A 27,028-nucleotide genomic window follows, 5' to 3' on the forward strand; every position below is an offset into this window, starting at 1 on the left:
ATTAAAACTAAATTGTTAAAAAAGACAATTTATGGGACATTCACTATAAACATAATTTTATTTTCAACCTTAGGCATACATGACTTTCTGGCGAAAGTGAATCTAGCAGCCTGTGGGCATGTTACTACTGCCCCTTTCATTCTGCAACAGTACAAATACATGCACGTGTTGCGCGTTTTGCTTGCTTGAGTGTTTCTGCATTATATGAGTGGCTTTGGAATATAAATCGCAGTACGTTTCAGATTAAAAAAATAAATAAATAAATAAACGTGACTTCTATTTGTGAAAAATATAACAGGAGATTTATAACGAGTGGTTCCCTGCATTATTACAGCAAAGTGCGTCATTACAGACAGTACTAAGTCACTGAAATGTAGCAGCTCTAATGCTATGAAATTACAAATTATGAACCACAGAGCAAAAACATGAGGAAATTAAGTTACAAAAACTTGTAAAATATATTTTAATGAGCATAATTAAGTGTGAAAATAACCGAAGGATATACAGTCAAACCAAAAATTAGAGACCAAATATAATTTTTTATATATTTTTTTTACTAGTGGGTGCAGGACACTATAGTTCATTTATGTAAGTGAGGATAGAAAAATAAAGTAAACTGTGACAAATTACACCCAAAAAGTATTCAAACAGTGGACTACCAGTAAAACAAAAAATACAAAAAATTGAAGTTCAGGTTTGCATGAAGCTGGATGACAGCATGCACAGGAGACTACAGGCAGTCATTAAGGCTAAGGGTTTGCTTGACTAAGTATTGAAAGTTGTGTATATACTGTCATACTAACAGCTGTCTGAATAATTTTTGGTTGGTTGTAATCCATTACATACCTTTCTATCAAAGTTATCTAACATTATCAAGCTAAATTTGTTCTGACACAGTTTAACTATGAGTTCTTTTCATATTTTATTACCATCTTCTAAACTATAGAGAATAAACTGTGATAATGTGAAATGTTGAAGATGTCTGAATAAATTTTGGTTTGACTGTATCCATTTAATAAATTAAGTCAACCAGCTAACATTATACATACTCTTTTGGTTTCTGTACCCAATATTCAAAAAAATTTCAAATGCAATAAAAATACTATATATATATATATATATATATATGTTATATATATATATATATAATATAATATATCGGTACTCTGTATTTCGGTATAAAATAAAAGTATCGGTATCGGGCGAGTACTGGAAAAAGTCATATCAGTGCATCCCTAGTACATATCATTAAAAAAAAGGAAATTTCTTTGTTTTTATTATTGTTGTTTGATATGAACAATTAATTCATGCATTTCGGGTGGGGGGGGGGGGGTTGTATTTTAATTTTTTTAATTTTCCAGTAAAACTGCAGACTTCTCTCTGGGGATGTATGCCAGATTTTGTCCCTTTCTTCCAATTGATAAAAATGCAGTAAAAAAAATAATATTATGCAATATTATTACAATTTTAAAGGGCTGTTTGCTTTTTTAATAAATTTTAAGATGTAATTTATTTTTGTGGTCAAAGCTGAATTTTCAGCATCATTACTCCAGTCTTCAGTGCCACATGATCCTTCATAAATCATTCTAATATACTGGTTTGGTTTTCATTTATTATCAATTCTTATTGGTGCTTAATAATAGTTCTTATTATTATCATCAATATTTTACTACTTAATTTCTTGTGGAAACTGTGATGCAGTTTTTTAGAAAGAATAGAAAGTTCAACAGCATTTATTTGAAATTAAATCTGTAACATTAATTTAATGTGTCCGTGCTGAATAAAAGTATTCATTTCTTTTTGTTTGAGAAAAATCTTACACCAAACATTTGAATTATAGGGTGTCTTGGTTTCCACAAAATATTAACTAATAATAATACAAATGTTTCTTCAGCAGCAAATCAGCATGTTAGAATGATTTCTGAAGGATCATGTGACAGTTGAGCCTTTATATATAATGCATTATGAAAGTGGTTTAATGCATTAATTGACCATTTGCAAAGAGCTTGATTGACAGGCGATCTGACCAATCAGAACACGGATATCATGTGCCACCGCTACTATCCATAATTTTGATCGACAGCTACGTCTGGTCTCCATAGAAATCCATGACAAAAACAGAGTAAAGAGGATCAACTGATCTGAAACTTTTTCAATAGAACTAAGTGTAAATATGTGAGGAGGGATTGTTGGCTGCCACAGTAATGGAAATAAGCTAAGGAATTCCTTTAAAGTATTTGTTTTGCGTACCAGAAAACCTGCCATTTCCGGCACTGTATGCATGGCTTACAGAGCCTAAGTTAAAGTATTGAGTGTGAAATAATTAAATATATTAAAACATGTGCTCTTATCATTCTGTGGACAGAATCCCATGAACTTCGCCCCGATCATCATAAAGTGATGAAACTATACTGTTTTGATACTGTGGAAGTATGAATTGATCAAGCATAATCAATGTGAATATGACCATATGTATTAATGAGTTATGTATTTAACTGTGTGTGCTCAAATATGATTAGCCTGAATGATGTTTTGTTTATGAAACCAATATTAGAGTATGCAAAGACAGATTGGACATTCTCTGCAGAATCTCTCATTATCTCAAATAATAAAGTCTATCTTCTGGCATCAAAGCCTCAAGACGAGAGGAAGATCTCTCACAGAAGCCAACACGATAGCTTTAGAAAGTATAATGCATTAAAATATATGACAAATATTATAATGCATTTTAACTTTGGATACAATTATTAATGAAATGTCATATTGCATTACAGCATAACCGTATAATGCATAATACATAGAAGTAAAGTCCCCTTACCCAATTATTCAAATGTTGACTGCAAGTGTAAAAAAAATAAAAAATCACCTCACTTAGTCATAGTTTTTGTTTTAAGCCTAAATTTAGTTTGCTGAGATATTCTCACTGGAAAATGACCAAAAATACAGAAAAATCTATATTTTTTGCAGTCTTGAGCTCCGTGCAGAGCTGCCAGAGGTTTTTGAAGATGCTTGTCGGTGGTTTGGCACAAAAAGATCTGTGCTGGTAACAAAAAGTTGGGTTGATCCATGAGCCGTCACTCATCTGTGTGTTTACGGTCTCACACACCTACTTCCTCACTGGCTGAAGACAGTGTTGTTGTGCTTAACCGCAGGGTGTCCTGAGCCCAAACACCTCGTTTCTCCAGATCATCAATCACACTCACACAATAATAAACATGAGATGTCGAACTTGTGGAATGGAAATTTCATCAGCCCACAAGCTGTAGACGTCTCCCACCCATCAAGCACTTTCATCTCTTCTATTTTATGTTATATAAGAACTGCCACTATTTTTAGCTATTGTCCTCTGTTCTCCATTGTTCTTCACATAGAGTGACCTAGAGATCTGGAGTGATTTTCAACTGGGTTTATTTTCCCAAACCATGCATTCACACAATACAAACTCTCAAGGGAAGGGTTAAATCTGTCCCATGCTCTGTCTATTTTTGTACCTCTCTTTACTGTACCTATCAATAGAACACAAAGAGTCCTGTTCACCCTCCTGTAAGCCCAGCACATGCAGATGTTCCACACGGCTTTGACCTTGTCACGTGAGCGTTATTAAGCCATGAAGGAGAGTTTGTCTCACTTTGAAGGTGCACGCTTGCCGCTAATGAGCCCTAATGGGATTCTGCATAGTGAACATTACTGTGGCACGAGATGAACTCGCTGCACGGGTCACATATGAGCCGTACGCTAAGAGATTTGTTCGAGTTAGTCTTCTCTGATCTCCGGCGAGCGCGTGAAGACGGCATGTTATTCTGTCACATGAAGTGAACAGCGCAGGCCATTTCTCCGAGTTGAATCACTCTCAAATGGCATGCGAGGCTGCGGAGACGTTCTCGCTCCTGCACTCAGAGCGTGTTAAACTCACCCTCGGTCTGATTTATTCATGAGGAGCAGGCCATGAAGGCAAACAAAAAGGTTACATCACCACAGTTTATGTAGCTCAGATCGCTCCTGGCTCCTGAATGCTGAGCAGGATCAGTAATGAGAAATCGGAGCAGTCTTCAGCACCTCGTGGCTTCTGATTTATTAGGCTTGTCAACAAATTAGCATGCTTGGAAACAAGGTATGAGAAATGGGTTACATAACGTGTTACCTGAGTCAATTGCGTTATGTTTGGGGGGGTTAATTTTACTTATTTAAAATAGAAAATAATTTTGTTACATAAACTACTGTTGCTCTCCTACACTACATTTATTGTGTTAAAAAATACAATAAAAACATTAATATAGTGACATTTTATTACCATTTAAAATCACAGTTTTGAATGTTAATATAATTTAATATATAATTTATTACTTTGATGCATGGCTCAATTTTCAGCATCATTACTCCAGTCATCACATGATCCTTCAGAAATCATTTTAATATTATTTGCTGCTCCAAACACACATCAGTGTTGAAAACTGGTGTTTTATATTATAATAATTTATAATAATGGTGTATGCTATTACAACCCGAATTCCGGAAAAGTTGGGACGTTTTTTAAATTTTAATAAAATGAAAACTAAAAGACTTTCAAATCACATGAGCCAATATTTTATTCACAATAGAACATAGATAACGTAGCAAATGTTTAAACTGAGAAAGTTTACAATTTTATGCACAAAATGAGCTCATTTCAATTTTGATTTCTGCTACAGGTCTCAAAATAGTTGGGACGGGGCATGTTTACCATGGTGTAGCATCTCCTTTTCTTTTCAAAACAGTTTGAAGACGTCTGGGCATTGAGGCTATGAGTTGCTGGAGTTTTGCTGTTGGAATTTGGTCCCATTCTTGCCTTATATAGATTTCCAGCTGCTGAAGAGTTCGTGGTCGTCTTTGACGTATTTTTCGTTTAATGATGCGCCAAATGTTCTCTATAGGTGAAAGATCTGGACTGCAGGCAGGCCAGGTTAGCACCCGGACTCTTCTACGACGAAGCCATGCTGTTGTTATAGCTGCAGTATGTGGTTTTGCATTGTCCTGCTGAAATAAACAAGGCCTTCCCTGAAATAGACGTTGTTTGGAGGGAAGCATATGTTGCTCTAAAACCTTTATATACCTTTCAGCATTCACAGAGCCTTCCAAAACATGCAAGCTGCCCATACCGTATGCACTTATGCACCCCCATACCATCAGAGATGCTGGCTTTTGAACTGAACGCTGATAACATGCTGGAAGGTCTCCCTCCTCTTTAGCCCGGAGGACACGGCGTCCGTGATTTCCAACAAGAATGTCAAATTTGGACTCGTCTGACCATAAAACACTATTCCACTTTGAAATAGTCCATTTTAAATGAGCCTTGGCCCACAGGACACGACGGCGCTTCTGGACCATGTTCACATATGGCTTCCTTTTTGCATGATAGAGCTTTAGTTGGCATCTGCTGATGGCACGGCGGATTGTGTTTACCGACAGTGGTTTCTGAAAGTATTCCTGGGCCCATTTAGTAATGTCATTGACACAATCATGCCGATGAGTGATGCAGTGTCGTCTGAGAGCCCGAAGACCACGGGCAACCAATAAAGGTCTCCGGCCTTGTCCCTTACGCACAGAGATTTCTCCAGTTTCTCTGAATCTTTTGATGATGTTATGCACTGTAGATGATGAGATTTGCAAAGCCTTTGCAATTTGACGTTGAGGAACATTGTTTTTAAAGTTTTCCAAAAAATTTTTACGCAGTCTTTCACAGATTGGAGAGCCTCTGCCCATCTTTACTTCTGAGAGACTCTGCTTCTCTAAGACAAAGCTTTTATAGCTAATCATGTTACAGACCTGATATCAATTAACTTAATTAATCACTAGATGTTCTCCCAGCTGAATCTTTTCAAAACTGCTTGCTTTTTTAGCCATTTGTTGCCCCTGTGCCAACTTTTTTGAGACCTGTAGCAGGCATTAAATTTTAAATGAGCTAATTAAGTGGATAAAAGTGTAAAATTTCTCAGTTTAAACATTTGCTATGTTATCTATGTTCTATTGTGAATAAAATATTGGCTCATGTGATTTGAAATTCCTTTAGTTTTCATTTTATTAAAATTTAAAAAACGTCCCAACTTTTCCGGAATTCGGGTTGTATAATAATTATTATATTAATACTATAGATAGTTCAAAAGAATAGCGTTTAATTGAAATAGAAATCTGTTAGTTTACCATCTCTTGTACAACCTCTATATTATATTATATTATATTATATTAACTTTTATTTATTTTTTTATTTTGCTTTTTTTATTTATTTGGCCTTTTTCATCTTTCAGGCAAAAACTAATAACACATTTATTTACATATTACAATATGCTAAACAATTTGAAGTATTATTCCAATCTGTAGCTTTTTATAGTATGTTTGAGCAAAAATAACACATTACATAAAACATATAGATCCTTTCATGTATGAAGCATTCCTATGCTGACAGAGACATGCATATACAAATCAATTACATATATTCAGTGTGCGCACACTCCTCCACAGTGTGTGCGTGTGTGTGTGTGTGTGTGTGTGTGTGTGTGTGTGTGTCCAGCTTTGGATTGAATCAGTCCCTCACCTGAGCCGCTACAGACATACAAACATCCTCAAGGCACAAAATCTATTTACTCGTCTCTGACTGAAATGAACACCGTCCAAATATTTCCCCTCCCGTTTCTGAATGTCACTGGCTCAGCTCCTCTGGAGGTCGGGGAACATCTGTCATATCAGCTGCATACTGTAGAAATGTCTTTATGAGCTAGAGGTAATCAAATAAAACCATATTCAACACATTCATAACACCTGAGATTGAATTATCTGATAGCAAGACGTCTCAAACCCTGGTGAGCAGTGCAGAAACAGAATATTTGGGTATCGAAGGCTTTCTAGGTCAAGGACATCTATATAATACCTGCTGCTATTTATCCATCAGCTTTCCCGTTCATCTCAATAGCAGTTAGCACAGGACCTCTGGATGTGCCTACAATCATATTAATTTAGACAAAACACATCTTTGTCTCAGTTTTGGCTTTTGGAGGCCACTGAGATATTGTTTTTGTCTAGCAGAAATGGAGGCATTTGAAAAAGCAGTCCTAAGTGGATAAATTGATGTTGTGATGATGATTGTGAGAACAGAGTCTTGTGATGCATACTGTTTGAATAGATATGTGTAGTTGTCTACTTTTCACAATCTTCGTATTACATTCCTGCAAAGATGATATAATATTAACTCACAAATGCTGCCTTTTTCAAATATATCTGGATGAATGTGGATATAGCCTTGTACAACGGCTTGTACAAATTTACAATTACAAAGAAACACGAGTAACCTGTTGAATTACATGTAAAACATATTCCACTAAGTTTTATTAAAAAGTACAGCACTCCTTTTTTACAGTGTATCTGTGTCCCTGAAGCACAGAAGCAGTCTGAAGTCTCTGGGGTGCATTTGTAGCAGTAGCCCAAAAACATTGTATGGGTCAAAATTATTGATTTATAATAATAGTTATATCTCAGCCAAATATTGTCCGATCCTAATTAACCATAAATCAATGGAAAGATTATTTATTCAGCTTTCAGATTAAAAAAATTGACACTTAAGACTGGTTTTGTGGTCCAGGGTCACGTATGACATGACCAATTTTTTTTTGTCACACGTTGCTTACAATGAACAATAATCAGCCCATCATTCAATTAAAATAATGTGAAATTGCAGTTCCACATGAATTCACTGTCCAACTGGCAAGTGCCTGTGTTTTATTTACCCACCAAAGCCCATGTTAAATCTCATTTGGCGCTCAGCGAGTGTTCATTTCGGATCCTGCTTGCACCTAGCTGTGATGTCAAAGGCAGCAGACCTTGAAAATACATTTCACGCTTTTAAGAGCCCTGTAAAAAAAATACTGGGCACCGCTTGCATATGTTGCTTGCAAAAAAACTGTTTTCAGAAACTACTGTCCGTCAGTACTTTTTGGATATAGCTGGGATAGAAACTACATCAACTGCTCCCTTCTAACCAGCCAAATCTTGACCTATTGGAACAGGTTTTGCTGGGTTTTAAGCAAAAGCAATAGCTATTCAGACATCCTAACATTCAATTTAATGAAGCAGCCTAAACTGGCATCAAAGCGATGGTGCACAGCGTGTGTCCTCTTTAAATACTGATGCACTGATCTGCGTGCGGCGTCAAGGCTGTTGAGCTTCTTATAACGCTCGTCTCTCGGTATGCGTTTTTAATGTCATTGTTTTTCCTTTGTGCCGTTTCTCTAGCAACTGCTCAAGCTTCGTGAGGATCTGAAACAGAGAGAGACGGAGCTGGAGAAGAACTCGGAGGAAAAACAACAGCTGGAAAGCCAGATCCAGAGTCTGAAAGATCGGATTCAAGCTTTCCCCACATCACACGCTCTGCCCGTGAGTTACAGACGGCTCTCTGTCTGCGCTTCTGTTCTTTTAACTCTATGTTCTGTCTGGAGATGAGACGAGACGAGACGAGGCGGCTGTCAGTTTGAGGATGGCGTGTATTAATGAGTCTGTCCTGCTGAACGCTCTCCAGGGATTCAGATCAGATTCCCTGCGCTCTAATTAAAGGAACATGAGCTCAGGACGAGTCTCGCTGCTTAAAACAAAGAAAAGCTGTGTGAAATTCATGCATTAGACTCCCGTTTATAAGCAAGTAGACATTTGAGTGCTTTTATAGTAATGCATAACCATAACAGGATTCATTGCAGAGATAAGATGGCAATGATGCAGTGGGGATGTTTGGGAAATAATGCAGGTGCTGTGTTTAAAACAGTGCTTCTTGACATTTGGGATTTGAAACCTCTGGTGCTCCCATTGGAATAGACATACATAAATACAATTAATAAACAACAAACAAAAAATGTATTTAAGTGTTTTTAGTATTAATTAAAATGATTTTAATATAACGAAAAAATGACATCTTTTTAATATTATAAAAACTTAAATATAAAATTCTGAAATTTTAAATGTTATCATTGTATTATTTTTTATTTATTTTTTTTAACCCAGGGAGTTAAATAATATATATAACTCCCTGGGTTAAAAAATGTAATTAAATTCTATATAATTTCAATTCAATTCAGGGTTTGTTTGTTTATCTGTTTGGTCCGCAAATTTTTTATACTTTTTCAGCTGGGCACAAAATATGAATTTTAATATTTTCTGAAATATGTATATTTGTATCTGAAATTTTCTTCTAAAATGAGAGTTATTCTCCGGCTCTCTCTTTAATATTTAATAATTTATCTTTAAAGGCAATGAATAGGTTCTTTAGGTTTTCTTTTCAGTAACTGAACATAAATAAAGAAGCCTGAGAAAAATACTCCTTTTAAAAAAGAATTTCAGACAATGCTTAGAGGCTTTTGCATCTGAACTCTTCATATATATATATATATATATATATATATATATATACATATCTTTTTTTCAAAATGTCTTTGTTTATATAAATGTATTTGAACAGATTTCATCCTCCTACTCATGCTAATCCTGTGCGTAATAGTCTCAAAGAATTACATTTTAAATGATCATCTTTCTGATAATATTTCACACTTAAATGTCATGTCTTGTTTTAATCCTAACTGTTAATTGTCTCTCAACACTGTATTGAATTCTTGATGAATTCATGTTGACATTGTCACATTGGCGTGTTATGCTCTTGATGGTGTGGGATCACGCAATCTTCAAGTGAGAGAGAAACGCTCCTTGCATATAGTTTATGTGGATGTAGGCCCATGCAACAAACTTGTTTGTCCTTAAAATCAGGAGAGGAAATGCAAAGCAGTCCTGCGTTTGGTCCTCTTGAAGCGTACGAACAGCAGCAAAAAACTACTCACTCATGTATTAAATTTGGAAAAAGTGACATTTAAATCAGACTGAGTTTCAAATGTAACTTCCAAAAGCTAATGACAATTTGAGAAGGCTAAACGATGCACGCCTCAAATTTGATTGCATGTTATCTTGTACAGACAGATGTTGTTATCTCTCTTTCCTTATCTGGTACTGTGGAGCGGATCGTTTCAGGTTAAGTCTGGGCTTTATCACCTCCAAGACTAATCATTTTGGAAATGGTTGATCAGCTACTCATAATTCTGAGCAGGAGAAATGTCTTTGATTGGCAGTCTGCGCTGCAGTTTATCTCAGCACCGCTGATCCATGCTGAAGGAGGGTTCGAGGCATCAGCGTGTGCATTGATGAATCACCTGAGACAGACTCATTAATGGAAGAAATGAAAATCCGTTTTAACACAGCCGTTCCTCCTATAGATCTGTTTCCCGTCGCTTGCGAGAGCAGTTTATTGTTTTCTGCTGGATGAATGTGTCAGTCTGTGCGTCTCAGTGTTTGCTCTTCCTTCCCTTGCTGTGATAAAATGTATTAATATTTCTTCTAGAATCCTAGAATATCTGTAATAGAGTTTTGAGCGAATTCGCTCACTGCATTAAAAAACAGTAAACCACGAGAGGCCTTTACTTAACAGAAATACGATAAAAGATGCAAGTTAATAATAACAGTTATTATTATTATTATCATTTACACATGTATTTATTGTGTATTAGGATCCCTTTGAAACAGTGTATTATTATTATTATTAAATATTTATGTATTTATTATTTTGTGTACTAGGCCCTCCTTGAAACAACTTATTATTATTAAGTAATATATTTTTATATTTATTTTTGTGTACTTGGACCCCCTTGAAACCAAATATTATTGTTATTATTATTATTATTATTTAAATAATATTTATATTTTTTTGTGTGTACTTGGACCCCATTGAAACAAATTATTATTATTATTATTATTATTATTATTTAAATAATATTTATATTTTTTTATTTTGTGTACTTGGACCCCCTTGAAACAAATTATTATTATTTAAATAATATTTATATTTTTATTTTGTGTACTTGGACCCCCTTGAAACAAATTATTTTTATTATTATTATTTAAATAATATTTATATTTTTTTATTTTCTGTACTTGGACCCCCTTGAAACAAATTATTATTATTTAAATAATATTTATATTTTTTATTTTGTGTACTTGGACCCCCTTGAAACAAATTATTTTTATTATTATTATTTAAATAATATTTATATTTTTTATTTTGTGTACTTGGACCCCCTTGAAACAAATTATTTTTATTATTATTTAAATAATATTTATATTTTTTTATTTTCTGTACTTGGACCCCCTTGAAACAAATTATTATTATTTAAATAATATTTATATTTTTTATTTTGTGTACTTGGACCCCTTGAAACAAGTTATTATTATTATTATTATTTAAATAATATTTCTATATTTATTTTTGTGTACTTGGACCCCCTTGAAACAAATTATTATTAGTAGTAGTATTATTTAAATAATATTTATATGTGTAATGTTTGTTTACTTGGACCCCCTTAAAACTAATTATTAATATTTTTTCATAATATTTATACATTTATTTTGTGTACTAGGACCCCCTTGAACCAAATTATTATTGTTGATGTTAATTTTATATTTATTTATTATTTTTTGTGTGACAAGATGATGCATCTCAAGGGGTTTTTCATAGAATACAATTTGTTACCATTTATTTAGTGATTTAAAAAAATGTATTAATCACAAGAATCAAAATAATTGTTATTTAATATTTTATTTTAATTCTAAAAATATAGAAATCCACCCATGTGGTCACAGCTGTACATACTTTATATTGGCTATTTCAAGATAGCTTTAAAAGGAATTCATCTAATCATATTTAGAGCTAAAGCAATCCACTTTATAATACAAAGCGCTTCTGTGGAAATGTCATTGGTGTATGGCCCTCTAAAACTTGCCGTTGGCCAGGCAATATTTTCATGATTTTTTATTATATTCTGATGCCCCCAGGGCCCTCGGTATGCTCCCATGACTCACAAAAAAAAGCCAGACAGAGCCTTTAATATTCTGGTATCTAGATATGGCGTAGGTCTTTCATGGGATTTCTACACCTGTTTTATCACAAATCAGATCACTTAGAAAAGTAATAATGCACCTCTCCTCGCCAAGCCTCGTGATTTGAGATATTGCCCAGATGGTGCTAATCCAAAGTTTAATACATGGATTTGAGGTTTGTTGAAATCCCTGACCGTAAGCATGAGCAGTAACAGTAGCGATGCTAGCCTTGGCAAACGCCTCTAAATATTCTGTCAGCATCAGATTGTGTTACTAATCTCTGCGCTTCATTAGAGTTTCACTGAGCAGGACGAATGCTTTGGAGCTTTGCTGCTTATTTGGCATTTAGAGAAATCCATTTGCAAACGTGACCTTCAGCTCTCGGTGTGTCAGGCCTGTGATTCGGTGTGTCCCGCGTGTGAACGTGTGTGAGCGCGAGCCTGTGACATATTACTCGCTGACAGCTCTCTCATTCTTTTAATTGACTAGCTGGAGACGGCCGAGCGTGAGGACAGAGGCGGCGATGAAAGCACCAATCACTCCAGCGTAAGTGAGAGACACACTTCACACGGGCATCTTCCACACTCACAGAAATATTTCACCCAAAATTTAAGATTTATGTAATTTAATTACATAACAAATTCCCATTTATATTTTTTTCATAATTTTAACACAAATCTACCAAATAAACTTTATACAATTTATTTTCATTAGGATAATAAAACCTATTTATTTTAAATGCATAATCCTCAGGGTTTATGTAATTAGTTTATGTAAAGTGTAATTATTCTTAATTAATAATAAAAAGTTTATTTATTTAAAATAAATAAAGTTTATTGTATAAATTGCATAATAATTAAGAGAACTAAATCAGGATAATTAAAAAAGTTAAATAACATTTATTTGAATCATGTTTAATGTATGCTTGTATACTAAACCAAATTACATTTATTCACTTAGCTGACACTTTTATCCAAAGCGACTTACAATTGCCACATATGTCAGAGGTCACACACCTCTGGAGCAACTAGGGGTTAAGTGTCTTGCTCAGGGACACATTGGTGTCTCACAGTGGATTCAAACCCGGGTCTCTCACACCAAAGACATGTGTCTTATCCACTGCACTTGCACCACCCCATCTCCAAATTAAACAGTGCATCACATTTATGCAATTGTTTCCCCATCTTATAAAAAAAATAGAATAAGACAAACACAAAAACAACTCTATTAGGTTATTTGTGAACTTACCCACTGTGCAAAGTTACGTCCAGTGGACGTCTTTTTATGTCTTTGCAGACGTTGAAAAGACGTCCACTGAGGAGCCAGAATGAAATTTTTTATGACGTCTTTTTTTGACGTCTTCTGTACGTCCGATTTAGACGTTCACAGAACCTCCTTACAAGGTTAAAAACTAGTTCAAAAGTGGTCAGTGGAGATATTTCAACATCATTTAACGTTCATTTAGACATCATTTATACTGTTTCTGGACCAAATCAACACTCTCAGGATGCATTAGATTTAGACTCGTGTTATTTCAATGTAATTTCCAGACACTGTGTTTGTCCTAAAATCAAGAAAATAAAATAATCTTCATGAAACAATGGAATAACTGATGATTGAGCATGTGGTAAAATCAACTGCAAATCAAAGACATTAAATCTCTGAAGATCTCAGCAGAGGAGGATCAAACATCTCCACAAACATGGAATCATTTGATTGACTTTATTTCTGTCAGGCATATAGAGAAGCTCTTATTGAGAATTAACAGAGGTTTAAATGTTGATACTTGATTCATTTGAAGTCACCATTGTGGTGGACAGTGTTTGGTTTAGTTGGGATCTTGGTCCTCATTCTTCTTGTGTTAGCTTGTCTCTGGCTGTTATAACTGTGTGTTTGTGAAACACTGTTGTTGTAGCAAAGAAAGACAAATTTAAGAGAGCTCAGGTGTTATCAGCTCTTTGTTGGTGATGATAAAGTCATCATATTACAAGTATCTGAGGTCATGAAATAAGTGTTGTTTTGTTTGTATATATCTCCTAAACCTTTTGACTCTACAGTACAGGCACCAAGAGCAAAATACTTATTGTGAAGTTGGACAAAATGCATGCATTTGAAATATTTTGAGCAAAAGCATCATGTACTCACACACACAGACATCTAGATTTAGCATATGCATCACAACAATGGTGACAATCAAAAAGGCTTCATAGCACAAACTCATCCTTATTTTCCAGACCTTTTTAAGTTTTAATTGTCACCATTGATGTGATGCATATCCACAATCTTGAAGTCTGTGTGTGACTACATGATGTGTTTCTTAAAAATAAGTACATTCTTTATTTCTACAAGGTGCCTGTCCATGAAAATAAATACATGGTTGCAACAAAACATTAATAACTTATTGTGCTATAGTTTAATCACCATTAAAAGAAAGATGTTAGCACTTGAGCTCACTGCTCTCTGCCACAATAAGAGTGTTTTATAACACACAGTTATAACAGCCAGAGACAAGCTAACACAAGCAGCATGAGGACCAAGATCCCAACTAAACCAAACACTGATCACCACAATGGTGACGTCAAATGATGTTGATGTAAATGATGTAAATTGATCCTCCTCTGCTGAGATCTTCAGAGATTTAATGTCTCAATCATCAGTTATTTAATTATTTCATGAAGATTATTTTATTTTCTTGATTTTAGGACAAACACAGTGTCTGGAAATTACATTGAAATAACACGAGTCTAAATCTAATGCATCCTGAGAGTGTTGATTTGGTCCAGAAACAGTATAAATGATGTCTAAATGAACGTTAAATGATGTTGAAATATCTCCACTGACCACTTTTGAACTAGTTTTTAACCTTGTAAGGAGGTTCTGTGAACGTCTAAATCGGACGTACAGAAGACGTCAAAAAAAGACGTCATAAAAAATTTCATTCTGGCTCCTCAGTGGACGTCTTTTCAACGTCTGCAAAGACATAAAAAGACGTCCACTGGACGTAACTTTGCACAGTGGGTAAGTTCACAAATAACCTAATAGAGTTGTTTTTGTGTTTGTCTTATTCTATTTTTTTTATAAGATGGGGAAACAATTGCATAAATGTGATGCACTGTTTAATTTGGAGATGGGGTGGTGCAAGTGCAGTGGATAAGACACATGCCTTTGGTGTGAGAGACCCGGGTTTGAATCCACTGTGAGACACCAATGTGTCCCTGAGCAAGACACTTAACCCCTAGTTGCTCCAGAGGTGTGCGACCTCTGACATATGTGGCAATTGTAAGTCGCTTTGGATAAAAGCGTCAGCTAAGTGAATAAATGTAATTTGGTTTAGTATACAAGCATACATTAAACATGATTCAAATAAATGTTATTTAACTTTTTAATTATCCTGATTTAGTTCTCTTAATTATTATGCAATTTATACAATAAACTTTATTTATTTTAAATAAATAAACTTTTTATTATTAATTAAGAATAATTACACTTTACATAAACTAATTACATAAACCCTGAGGATTATGCATTTAAAATAAATAGGTTTTATTATCCTAATGAAAATAAATCGTATAAAGTTTATTTGGTAGATTTGTATTAAAATTATGAAAAAAATATAAATGGGAATTTGTTATGTAATTAAATTACATAAATCTTAAATTTTGGGTGAAATATTTCTGTGAGTGTCCAGGAGTACGGCACACTCTGGGGTGCTACGGCTTTTTTTGGAGGGGATTATGAATGTTAGACTCTTAGATGCACCATCTAAGCCATTAGATTCACCTTTTTTTTCTTGTAGTGAGTTGAAAATGTTAGGAAAGTATAATTATGTCTAAAAGTAGCCTTCTTTTATGGTTTATTAGGAGGACATCACCTTTAAAGTTGTCCAAATGAATTCTTAACATTGCTTATTACTAATCAGAAATTAAGTTTTGATATCTTTACGGTAGGACATTTACAAAATATCTTTGTGAAACATGGTCTTTACTCAATATCCTAATGATTTTTGGCATAAAAGAAAAAAATTCATTTTGACCCATACAATGTATTGTTGGCTATTGCTACAAATATACCCCAGAGACTTAAGACTGCTTCTGTGCTCCAGATATATATATATAATAACACATTATTAGAATGTAATATAACCGTTTTCAGTTTGAATATATTTTAAAATATAATTTATCCCTGTAACCAAAGCTTAATTTCCAACATCATTACTCCAGTCTTTAGTGTAAAGAAACATTTCTGATTATTTATTCATGTTGAAAACACTTGCGCTGCTTAATATTTATTTTTGTGGAAACCGTGATACTTTTTTTTCCTCCAAGATTCTTAAATGAAAGTTTAAAAGAGTAGCATTTATTTGAAATCAAAATGTCTTTACTGTAACTTATAATCTATTTAATGAATCATTGCTGAATAAAGCATTGCTTTCTTTAAAAAATAAATAAATAAAAAAACTAATACCAAACTTTTCAACAATAGTTTAATTGTATTTATTTATTTATAATTTTTGATTAGTAATATGCATTGCTAAGAATTAATTTGGACAACTTTAAAGATGATTTTCTCAATATTTAGATTTTTTTGCACCCTCAGATTCCTGATTTTCAAGTTTTTAGTTGTATCTCAGACAAATTTTGTTCTCCGAACAAACCACACATCAATGGAGAGATGATTTATTCAGCTTTCTGATGATGTACAAATCTTAATTTCAACAAGTTGACCCTTACGACTGGTTTTGTGCTCCAGGGTCACATTTATTAATTTATACATTTATACATTTTAATACTTTTTTATTTTGATAAATATTGTTTTAGATATTAAAATTAGCTGTTTGTTTAATGGTAGAAAATAATACAAATTTATACATGCTACTGACATGGTTGCAAAAATTGCAAACCATTTAGAAAACAATTAGAAAATAAAAAAGGATCATGTAACGTTAGTGTTTGTTCTTTCTCTCAGCGTTCTCTAAACTCTGCTCTGTTGTCCCTCTCACCTCCTCCATCCTCTCGCAGAACATGACAGATCATTACAGGCCAATCGAGCGCAGGAGAACTTTATTTGTCACGGGATAAATCACTCTGACACAGCTGGGCGAGGAGGTTTCAGCCCTTCAGAGGGCCGGGGTAATGAGGGGAGAGACAGAGAGGTGTGTGGGAAGAAAACAACTTTCTCTTGTGTTGTTATTTGGTGCTGTAGGAGGCGGCGTCGGCCGTGGTGTCCTGCAGCCAGGAGAAGGAGAGCCTGCCGGAGAAAGGGCTTCCCAGCCCGGTCAAATCAGAACGAGAGGCTCTGCTCGTGGGTAAGTGTCAAGGGGCGACCGAGAGTGATCTTCACACGTTATCCCATCTCACCAGACTTCTCATTATTTCCATCATCCACAGCTATGTCTTCTAGGGTGCAGGTGTAAATTGCCTGGCCAAATGAGCCTCAATGAGTCACCTCGGATGCTTTTTAACGAGGAACTTCAATACGTCATCTGCAGCATGCACGCATGAGAGAGAGGCTGCCAAAAACTGTCTAGGTATATATTTTGAGAAACAGCCAGAAAGGAAGAAAAAATTGACTCTGGACTGATGAATTATTTAAAAACGAATGCACCGCCTGCGATCTGTCAGTGCTAATGTCACAGTATAGTGAGGCTCATAAATGGAGGTTAGATGAGGCCTACTGAACCATGTGTGACCCAGGACCACAAAAACAGTCATGAGGGTCAGTTTCTTTGAAATTGGGATTTTTACATCATCTGAAAGATGAAGAAATAATATTTCCATTGACGTATGGTTTGTTAGGATCGGACGATATTTGGATGAGATACAACTATTTGAAAATCTGGAATCTGAGGGTGCAAAAAAATGTAAATATTGAGAAAATCATCTTTAAAGTTGTCCAGATGAAGTTCTTAGCAATGCATATTACTAATCAGAAATAATATGTATATATATTTTCGATAGGAAATGTAAAAAATATTTTCATGGAACATGAGCTTTACTTATAGAAAAATCTATAATTTTGACCCATACAAATCTTTTGTTTTTTTGGCTATTGCTCTAAATATACCCCAGCGATTTGTTTTGTGCTCCAGGATCACACATTTAATATGCATATTACTAACGGCTTGAAATGATCAGAACTTTGTCCCACAAGATCGTCTTCTAATTGATATTTTATACTTTTTTATCGTTATTTTAGTATAATTGTAAAAGTGTCCACCTCCAGGTCATGAGACGTGTTTTGCTTTGAAATCTTTAATGTATTTATAAAGTGAACGTAAGAATAAGATGGATATTGTTAGTAATATTTCAGCTTACTGGACTGGAACAGCTTAGCTTTACTTGATTATCCATGCATTAGTTTATATACATATATAGATCACATTCAAATGCGAGTATCAAATATGATCCTCAGGCTCATGTGCAGTATCTGTTTATCTCTCATCATCTGTGTATTGCATTGCATTATATGTTTTGCCCCCCATAATGAAGATGATCGAAATTTGATAAAGACATTATTGGGGGACAAAGCGTGACACAGTCTGCTGTTCTGTTACAAAGAAACATCCTTTTTTTGGCTCTAATAATAGCGGCAGCTGTGACAAATTGTATATTTTGCTCAGTTATGGCCTCTGAATAATATCAAGGTATTTTATTTTTCCTTATGAGCTCCATATCACTAGCCATAAAAGCCTGATGTATCAAATATGGTACTCCAGACTGACTACTTTTCTGTTGTTGCTGTTACATAAATGCATTGACTAGTGTAAATTGAATTAAAAAACAGACTGATTACGCCTTGGTTAACTGCTATTTTCCACTTATTCTCAAGCATTGTGATAGTCTTCGTATAAACTCAACGAAAGCATGTATAATATATAAACTATATCTATAGTCCATCAAGACTAATGGAGCACCTGTGCGCTTCTCTCTGGAGAGCTGCTTTGCTTTCCTGAGCAGAACATAATGCGTTCAGAATAATTGAGTTATCACATTCGAGCCAGAAGTGCTAATAGCAGCCGTTATTATTATTCCATATGTTTGAGTGTGTGAATGAAGCACTCAGAAGGCCGAAGAACAGCCTTGATTACACCCAACAGCATCAAAACTGCAATTAAACACTCGTAATCGTTTAGAAAGTTCAAGCGGCAGAGTTAGCCGATAAGGACATCCACTTCAGGGGAAAACAACTCAAGTACTTGGAATCATTTGCAGATCGGTGCTTGGAAATATCAACTGGTGATTGCTCCAAAACCAAGTGGAGCTGCCTATTTAGACAGCATTTTAGGACGTCCTGTGTAGAGCAAGCAATGGCAAAATGCACAAGAATACATTTCTCCGATGTGGATGAAATAATTGATGTTTTGTAAAATAGTAAGTTTTGAATGGATTTCATTGCTAATTTATTAAATGAAGAAACTTTCTATAACTAACTAATGTTAATGTTGATGTCACACTGCCATTTTATTGTATATTTAAATAACTATACAAATAGTAATTAATTTACATATTAAGCCAATTTATCTGTTTATATTAATATACTTTATTCACAATACAGTATTTTTTTTATTATATATTTTTATAACTATATAAATACAAATGTATTTATTAAGCCAGTTTTTCTATTTATATAAATATACTTTATTCAAAATACAATAATTTTTCATTTTATTATATATTTTAAAAACTATACAAATGTGAATTAATTTATTAAGCCAATTATCTATTTATAAAAATAAACTTGATTCAAAATACATATATATATATATATATATATATATATATATATATATATATATATATATATATATGAATAAATATATATACACTTTTCAATGTATAAAACCAATCAATTATTGATGAACTGAAAGGTTTTATATTTACACTGCACTGAAAATCTATCAATGATTCATCTTGGGCTTTTCTTCCACAGGAATCATCTCAACGTTTCTTCACGTTCATCCTTTTGGAGCCAGCATCGAATATATCTGCTCTTATTTACAGCGGCTGGACACCAAGGTATTAAACACACACAGACACACACACACACACACACACATTTCACTCCTTTTATTTTTACTTTGTCATTTTCAGTTAGTTATAAAGATGCAATTTCATTTTGTATTTAGCTTCAGTAGATAGATGCAAAAAAATATTTATTTTGCCAGTTTCCATCTTGATAAAACTTTTTATTAGTGTTTATAACCTTGACACATGCACACAGGCTACTCACTTAGACTGAATGTATTTACTTTGTTTTTTACAGCACCTGCATACTCACACACACACACACACACACACACACACACACACACACACACACACACACACACACTGAAAGTATGGCTTGCTGTTCTAATGTTCTGCTGAGTAAACAGCCCTTGAGCCGACAGAAAGAGCTTGTGGTGTGAAGCACAGCTCTCACACTCAAAGTAGGACCACACAGACATTTCCCGTGTGTGTGTGTGTGTGTGTGTGTGTGTGTGTGTGTTTTCATCTTCCTGTTCTCAAATACAATCCTCAAGCTTTTCCTGCCAAAATGTTTAATGCTAAAATAAAGTGCTCATCTCACTATAGCGCAGTGATGATTACTCTTTATTTTCCTTCATCTCTCAGGCTTTATCTCACTCTGCTTTCGCTGTCACACAGTGACTAATTTACACTTACAGATGGAGGGTGAAAATGAGCCTCTATATCTTTTCAGTTTTGAGCTGAAGCCCTCCGGCTGTGAATGCCCACGCTCTCGCTCTCCGCAGCGCACACATGCCTTCATATCTTCATCAACACTGCACTCGTTTGCATTAAAAACAATGCACCCCGGTGGGAGGGTTTAATTGATAAATGCTCTGCGTGTCACTCTATAAGCTGCCGCAAGTGGGTTTCACGATCCTGTGAAGAACACAGTTCACATCATGCCAAGCTTATATATATACTGGGGTCCAAAAAATCTGAACGCACATCAAAAATCCATCCTTAATCCAAGTTAAACCTGGGAAGTTTGAGGAAAATGCAGGGCAAATGTAAAATGAATAGGGAATGCATTCTCCAATATTTAAGTAATCAAGTAAATTTATGACATTGATCTAGCTTGATTATGAGTATCAGAGGAATAATTCAGGTTGCATGTAAATGAAGCACAATCAGCAGCATTTGTGGCATAATGCTGGGTAATAATGGAACAAATAATACACACATAATTTTCTACTTATGCCTAATTTTCATTAAAACAAACAAACAAATAGAATGGCGGAAAATGGCTCCAGATTTAAAAGCAGAAATTTGAAGCATATCTTAAAAAAAATTTTAAGTGTATTTTTAAAGTTGTGAATTTGCAGTCACTTTGGGGTTTTGAGCATTATGTTGGCAATGTAAAGTTATTTTCATGCTAAATTCATGTTAACATATTGTTTAAATCTTGCGACTGAACTATTGAAACATGGAGATTTTACAGGATTTTTACTGGTTTTATGAAGGTTAATTTAAGACATTTTAAGACCCATTTACAGATTTAAAGAAAATAAATAAATATAATTTAACTTATACAAATTAGCCCCATTTATTTTATAAGTGCCTAAATCTAAACCAGATTTTGGTTTTAGAAAACAAGTCTAAATTCATCTTTGTTGTAATTAACATTATTCCACAAAAACTGTCAAATGAACGTAACGCAACAATGCACGACTGTCATTGTATCATCTTCAAACTGCACTCAATACAATCACAAGCTGTATTAACTGCCTTAATAATGCTTTGAAAGATCGCATCATATTGTCTTTTTAGGAGAATGTGTCACTGTTAGTATATTGGATATCGTTATTTACACTATGTGCACAAATCGGTGGGCGGGGCTTAACAGGCAGCGATGTAGAAGCAGGTGTTGATGATCATCTGTGGAGGCGGAGCTTATCCACATTATTACATCACACAGTAGAACATTCCACAAGCTGTCCTTTTTGCCTTCAATATAAGCTGTTTTTAGACTGAACAAAAAGTTTTGAGTTATGAAACTAACCGGATGTTTTTATAGCACAAAATTAAGATCAAGGCAATTTGGTTTCCCAGTTCATGCCCTCCTTTAAATTGGAAAAAGAGAAGCATTTTCACTAGTGGAGTCAGAGCTGTGATTGGTTTGGATGGGTCTAACAGTCGATGTTCTTGTGGTTTCAGATCAGCACCACAGAGGTGGAGACTCTTCTGGGTCGCCTGCCCTGCACGTTCAAGCAGGAGTTGACGGGCGTCGGGGCGAGTCTGGAGAAACGCTGGAAGTTCTGTGGGTTTGAGGGCATCTCTACGGTGTAGAGACACGGGACGGGGTTGCAACTAGAAAAACAAAAACGGCTGATGGACTGGACGGGTTTCTACCAATCACCTGCCAGCTCTCCGCGTCCATCCGCCGTCCCACGAGTTTCTAATCTCACAAATACTCTCGAGCTGGAGATCCTCAAGACTTTGGTGTGTGTGTGTAGTATGACTTAGTGTGTGTGTGTGTGTGTGTGTGTGTGTGTGTGTGTGCACCACGTGAACGGACCGTACGCTTGTTCCACACAAAGAAAAACTCATCGGGGATAAAATCAGGGTTTCGCTGAACCGAGGACTTGAACTGTCAGCATACATTTTCTTGTTCCATCTCTGATTTGTAAAAACGTTTAAAAATATATATATATAAATAACACGAATATATTTCTTTTCTCTTCTGTAAAGGCTGCAGAAAACAGTTGCATAGAATCTTTTGTTCACATATCCTGTAAATGTTTGAATAACTTGCTATTTTTAAATAAAAAACGAACAAGAAAATCTGCAACCAGAGCACTTCATGAGTTTAACAATCTAGGACAGCGCTTATAAAGTCTCTGCTAATTAAAAGATTAAAAGATCAGATTTACGCCACACACGTCCGTTCAAAGCTTCAGGCTCCTCCTGCTTAAGCTGCTGACCAAAGGAACGAAGTGATGGGTGTTTTCCCATCTCATATCTCTCTTCATGCAGTGGACTGGTAACACACAGAGCTCGTGAAGTCTAATTAACAATCAGAGCGGTGTGTGTGTGGGTGTTTGTCTGTTAGTCAGCAGAAAACATCTCGTTCGGAGAGAAGGCACACTCAAGCGTCCCTAATGCTCTTCTGTTGTGCAATTTGTAAGGTTATTTTTTCACTTATTGCTGAGGGAACCTAAGGCTTTATTACACATGATTGGTTCCCACTGCCCTTTTTTCCATTTCCTTGGGCCATAAATTAGTTTCAAATGCTTGTCAGACATTTGGCCTCTCCAACATGAATTAATAATGGCTAATGATTGGTTCTTCCATCGTCGAACAATCCTTAATTCATTATTATTTCTTTTTGCCATGCATTTTTAATATATACACTCCAGATGGACTGAAATATAAGTGGAAAGAACATGAACAAGTAGGAGGACTCTGTCTCTTAAATATGAATATTTCAATGCTGTTTAAATGCATTGATCATTCCAGCTTAATGCAAGTTTAATCCACATACCACTAAAATGTGTTTGAACTCATCCCTTTTTCTTAAATTAATTAAGAAATACAAATCTGGATGCTATGGTGAGAGACTTACAGTGGAGTTGAATGGGGCCCGTTTTTGAAGGATTTAAAAGCAAAAATGTGAGGCTGATACTTTTATAAAATCACCTATATTATTATTATTTTTTTTTTTTTTTTTTTTAAATGTGTTATGTGAGCTTTAAAGTTGTTCTCTTATAAATATGCAGTATTTTTCTTTATGGCAAGGTAGTTAATTTTAATATTTTGCTTTAAAAATAAAAAATAAGATTAAGTTCTAACATTTTTAAATAAATAAGCTGCACAAAGGTTTATAATAATAATAAAGTATATTAGAATGATTTCTGAAAATCATGTGACACTGAAGACTGGAGGAATGATGCTGAAAATACAGAAATAAATTATATTTTAAAGTATATTCAAATAGAAAACCTTTTATTCACATTACAAAAATATTTAAAACTTTTACTGTTTTTTTCTGTATTTTTGAACAATAAATGCAGTGTTGATGAGCAGTAGAGACTTTAAAAAAATTATTAATTAAAATTAAAAATTCTTAATTAAAAATGTTAGATTTTTACTTCTCAGATTATTTTAATATATATATATATATATATATATATATATATATATAACATCTATTTTAATAGTTATTAAATCATTGTATTTTACTCAAATCTGCATTTATTTATTTTTTTATAATAATCAGCATTTTGCCACAAATGCTGTTGGCTGAGCTTAACTTGTACTGAACTCAGAATATTCCTTTAAATGCATCAGTTCCATTAAATGTGAACCTCGAGTCCCTCTTCAGATGCTGTTCATCAGCTCACTCTCATCCAGCTTTTACCGGTTTAGAGCTTTTTGAACTCGGACGAGGAAAACAACACTTTCTCAGATACAGGAGTACAGTATGTGTCCTGTTTTCCTCATTCCTCTATCTTTGGGAAGCTCCAGCCGCTCCATCAGCACTTAGCCGGAGAGTCGTGTGCATCAATTTAGCGCTCTTTATGTGGACTCCATCACTGTCATTCAGCCTGCATTTGACAAATGGCTGTGGTTTTCACGTCGACAACCACAGATGTTCTCTGGAATACCGTTATTTTGTGGTGGAGTGCTTTTTATGCACTTTACTTAGTCCTGACAAGAATCCTCAATTTTTCAGATGTTCACACAAAACCCTTAACAGACTAATTCGATGGAGCAATTGTTTTTCATTTCTTCAACACCACCGAGAGTCTTGAATCCAATCCTGCGCCTGCTTCGCCTCTCCATTACCTTCTTCCTCCTTCAGTCTTGTTTCTGAGCTCTCCTAAAGAGCAGAGCGGCTCTGAATCCAAAGGCCAGCGATGTCAAAGCGCAAAGAGTCTGGCTCATAACCCATAATCCCCCCCAATGCTTCTCACATCCTTGGATGTAATTGGATATGGAGTGATCCAGCTTCCGAGGATCTCTTTATGGTGGGCCGTATCTTGATGCTTTGGCTAATTAGCTCACTCTTCCCTGACTTCCTCCAGTCAAAGTGAATCCAGGCAATTAGAAAGAGAGCGGTTCCCTTGAGCGACGCGATGAGAGTTAAGTGATTGGCTCGTAAGGAGAGCGAATGTTCCTGTCGTCCGCAGCAGTCAGAGCAGATGACTGAACTTGTCCATCTGTTTAAGGAAGAACCCTTGGAGGTTACAGAGGGTCGCCACTTCTATAATAATGCTTTTGGATAATAGATAAGAGCCAATACATGGAGCAAAGCAGCTCATGAGCTCCCCCTTCTGGACAGAAAACGAGACGCCACGGTGGAATATTAATATACATATATCATATATACATATATCAGTCAGGTATTTATTGATTTGTTTATTTATTTTTAAATAAGTCTCTTCTGCTGACCAAAGCTGCATTATTAATTTGTTTAAAAAAAAAACAGTAAAATTGTGAAATATTATTACAGTTTACAGTATCTGCTCTTTATGTGTATACATGTTAAAATGTCATTTATTTCTGCGATGCAAAGCTGAATTTTCAGCATCATTACTCCACGTGATCCTTTAGAAATCAATCTAATATATGCTCATTCCAAGAACAGTGTTTATTTGAAATTATAATATTTGTAGCATTATAAATAAGTGATCCAATCAGAAAAGGGAAGAACTCTTTTGGAAGAACGATATAATCATCTTTTCTCTGAAGCGTTAAACAGAATGTAAGTTAATATTTCACTTACTCACGTTGCCACTTTCATCAGTCATGTTGACTTTACCTTGTCATAAATTATAAACACTATGACGTATAAAGTAGACTATAATATATCGAATTATAGAAAAGTGTCAAAGGTCACCACTTATATTTAAACATATTGGAGCTCAAGGTAATAACATCACCTCACAGTGTGTTTGTATTTGTCATAAAATTAAAAAATCAAGTGCTTGCATTGATGTCATTTGCTCCTGGTCTTTTACACAAATTAATTTGAGGTCCTGTTGTGTTTGATTTGAAACCCTACCCTGCCTGACTAATGAACTACAGTCACACTCATCTTCAGGACCTTTCAGAAACACATGACTTCAATCCAAGTGACTGAGTGAGTTCACATCTATTTTTAAACATGGATATAACTTTGTTTTCATGTTCAGATCGACTCTTGTTTTTCCTTTGACTACACATCTGTTTTGTCTAAATCTCATTGCTCTAAAGATGTATTTCCTCGTGTTTACTGGGAAAAGTGAGCTGCGTGCCTCTAAACAGATCTGATTTGTCATCGGCTGTTTCGTGAAGTCTTTGAACAAAGCAGAACGTCAGACTCTCTCCTCAGAATAAAGTGGCTTGTTTTCCACCTGTGTTTTACTAAAAGCCTGTCATCTCATGCTAACAGCGTGTAAAAGAGACTATATTCCAGTAGCAACTCTATTAATTAGATAGCATGGCACTTTTACTCGTGTTTCTTCAATCCAACACTAGATTTGCTGTAGAGGTGATGCGCAAATAATGTGATTAAGATCTTTATAAGTGAACAAAAGTTGAGTCTTTTTTGTTCTTCCGCTCATGAAACCTGCGGCATGTCACTAAATGACCAAAACTGTGACCAAAGTGCATGTCACCGGCTTCGCTTAATGAGGAAGTCATGGTGACTTAGTTAACTTTGTCTAACACTGTTGCCCTTAAGTCACTTTTATTAAATCTAAATCAGCCAGGCCTTTGCTTAATGAGTTTTGATTTGTGACCACACGGCCCAATAAAAATCTTAAGGATATGTGAAGACGAAATTGTGTGTGACTGTTACTCTACGCTTGAGTGAGTGGTCATTAGCGCTGATTTGAAGAGCTGTTTACTTGTTTCTGCTCATAAAGTTCACCTCCAGTCAATCCTCGTCCTTCTCCAACTGTTAGCAAGAAACCGTCTGTGTGAACCTTTAACACAAGTTAAGCTCGATCGATGGTGACACTAATGCAGACTCATTCCTTGGTTAAATAACCAGTTGTCAAACTAAAATTGTGTTTGCAGTAATGCACCAGTGGAAGTTTATGGCACGTTCTTGAGGTTTTTAAACAGCAATCTGGAGTCTATTCACGCATATAAATATATAAAAC

General features: G+C 34.9%; 1 protein-coding gene across 5 annotated transcripts in view; it reads left to right on the top strand.

Moving 5' to 3' along the window:
* Positions 1 to 22,721, top strand: part of enox2 (ecto-NOX disulfide-thiol exchanger 2) — a 234,891-nt gene extending 212,170 nt beyond the window's left edge. For all 5 annotated transcript variants that reach the window (XM_059515413.1, XM_059515415.1, XM_059515416.1 and 2 more), the window contains 5 exons: positions 8,260 to 8,400; positions 12,421 to 12,477; positions 17,134 to 17,236; positions 19,861 to 19,946; positions 22,095 to 22,721. In XM_059515413.1, coding sequence (XP_059371396.1) covers positions 8,260 to 8,400; positions 12,421 to 12,477; positions 17,134 to 17,236; positions 19,861 to 19,946; positions 22,095 to 22,226 — 519 coding nt within the window. In that variant the 3' untranslated portion in view covers positions 22,227 to 22,721. The remainder of the gene's footprint in view (positions 1 to 8,259; positions 8,401 to 12,420; positions 12,478 to 17,133; positions 17,237 to 19,860; positions 19,947 to 22,094) is intronic.
* The last annotated feature ends 4,307 nt before the right edge of the window (positions 22,722 to 27,028 follow it).

This window comes from Carassius carassius, chromosome 29, assembly GCF_963082965.1.
Source record: "Carassius carassius chromosome 29, fCarCar2.1, whole genome shotgun sequence".
NCBI lineage: Eukaryota > Metazoa > Chordata > Actinopteri > Cypriniformes > Cyprinidae > Carassius > Carassius carassius.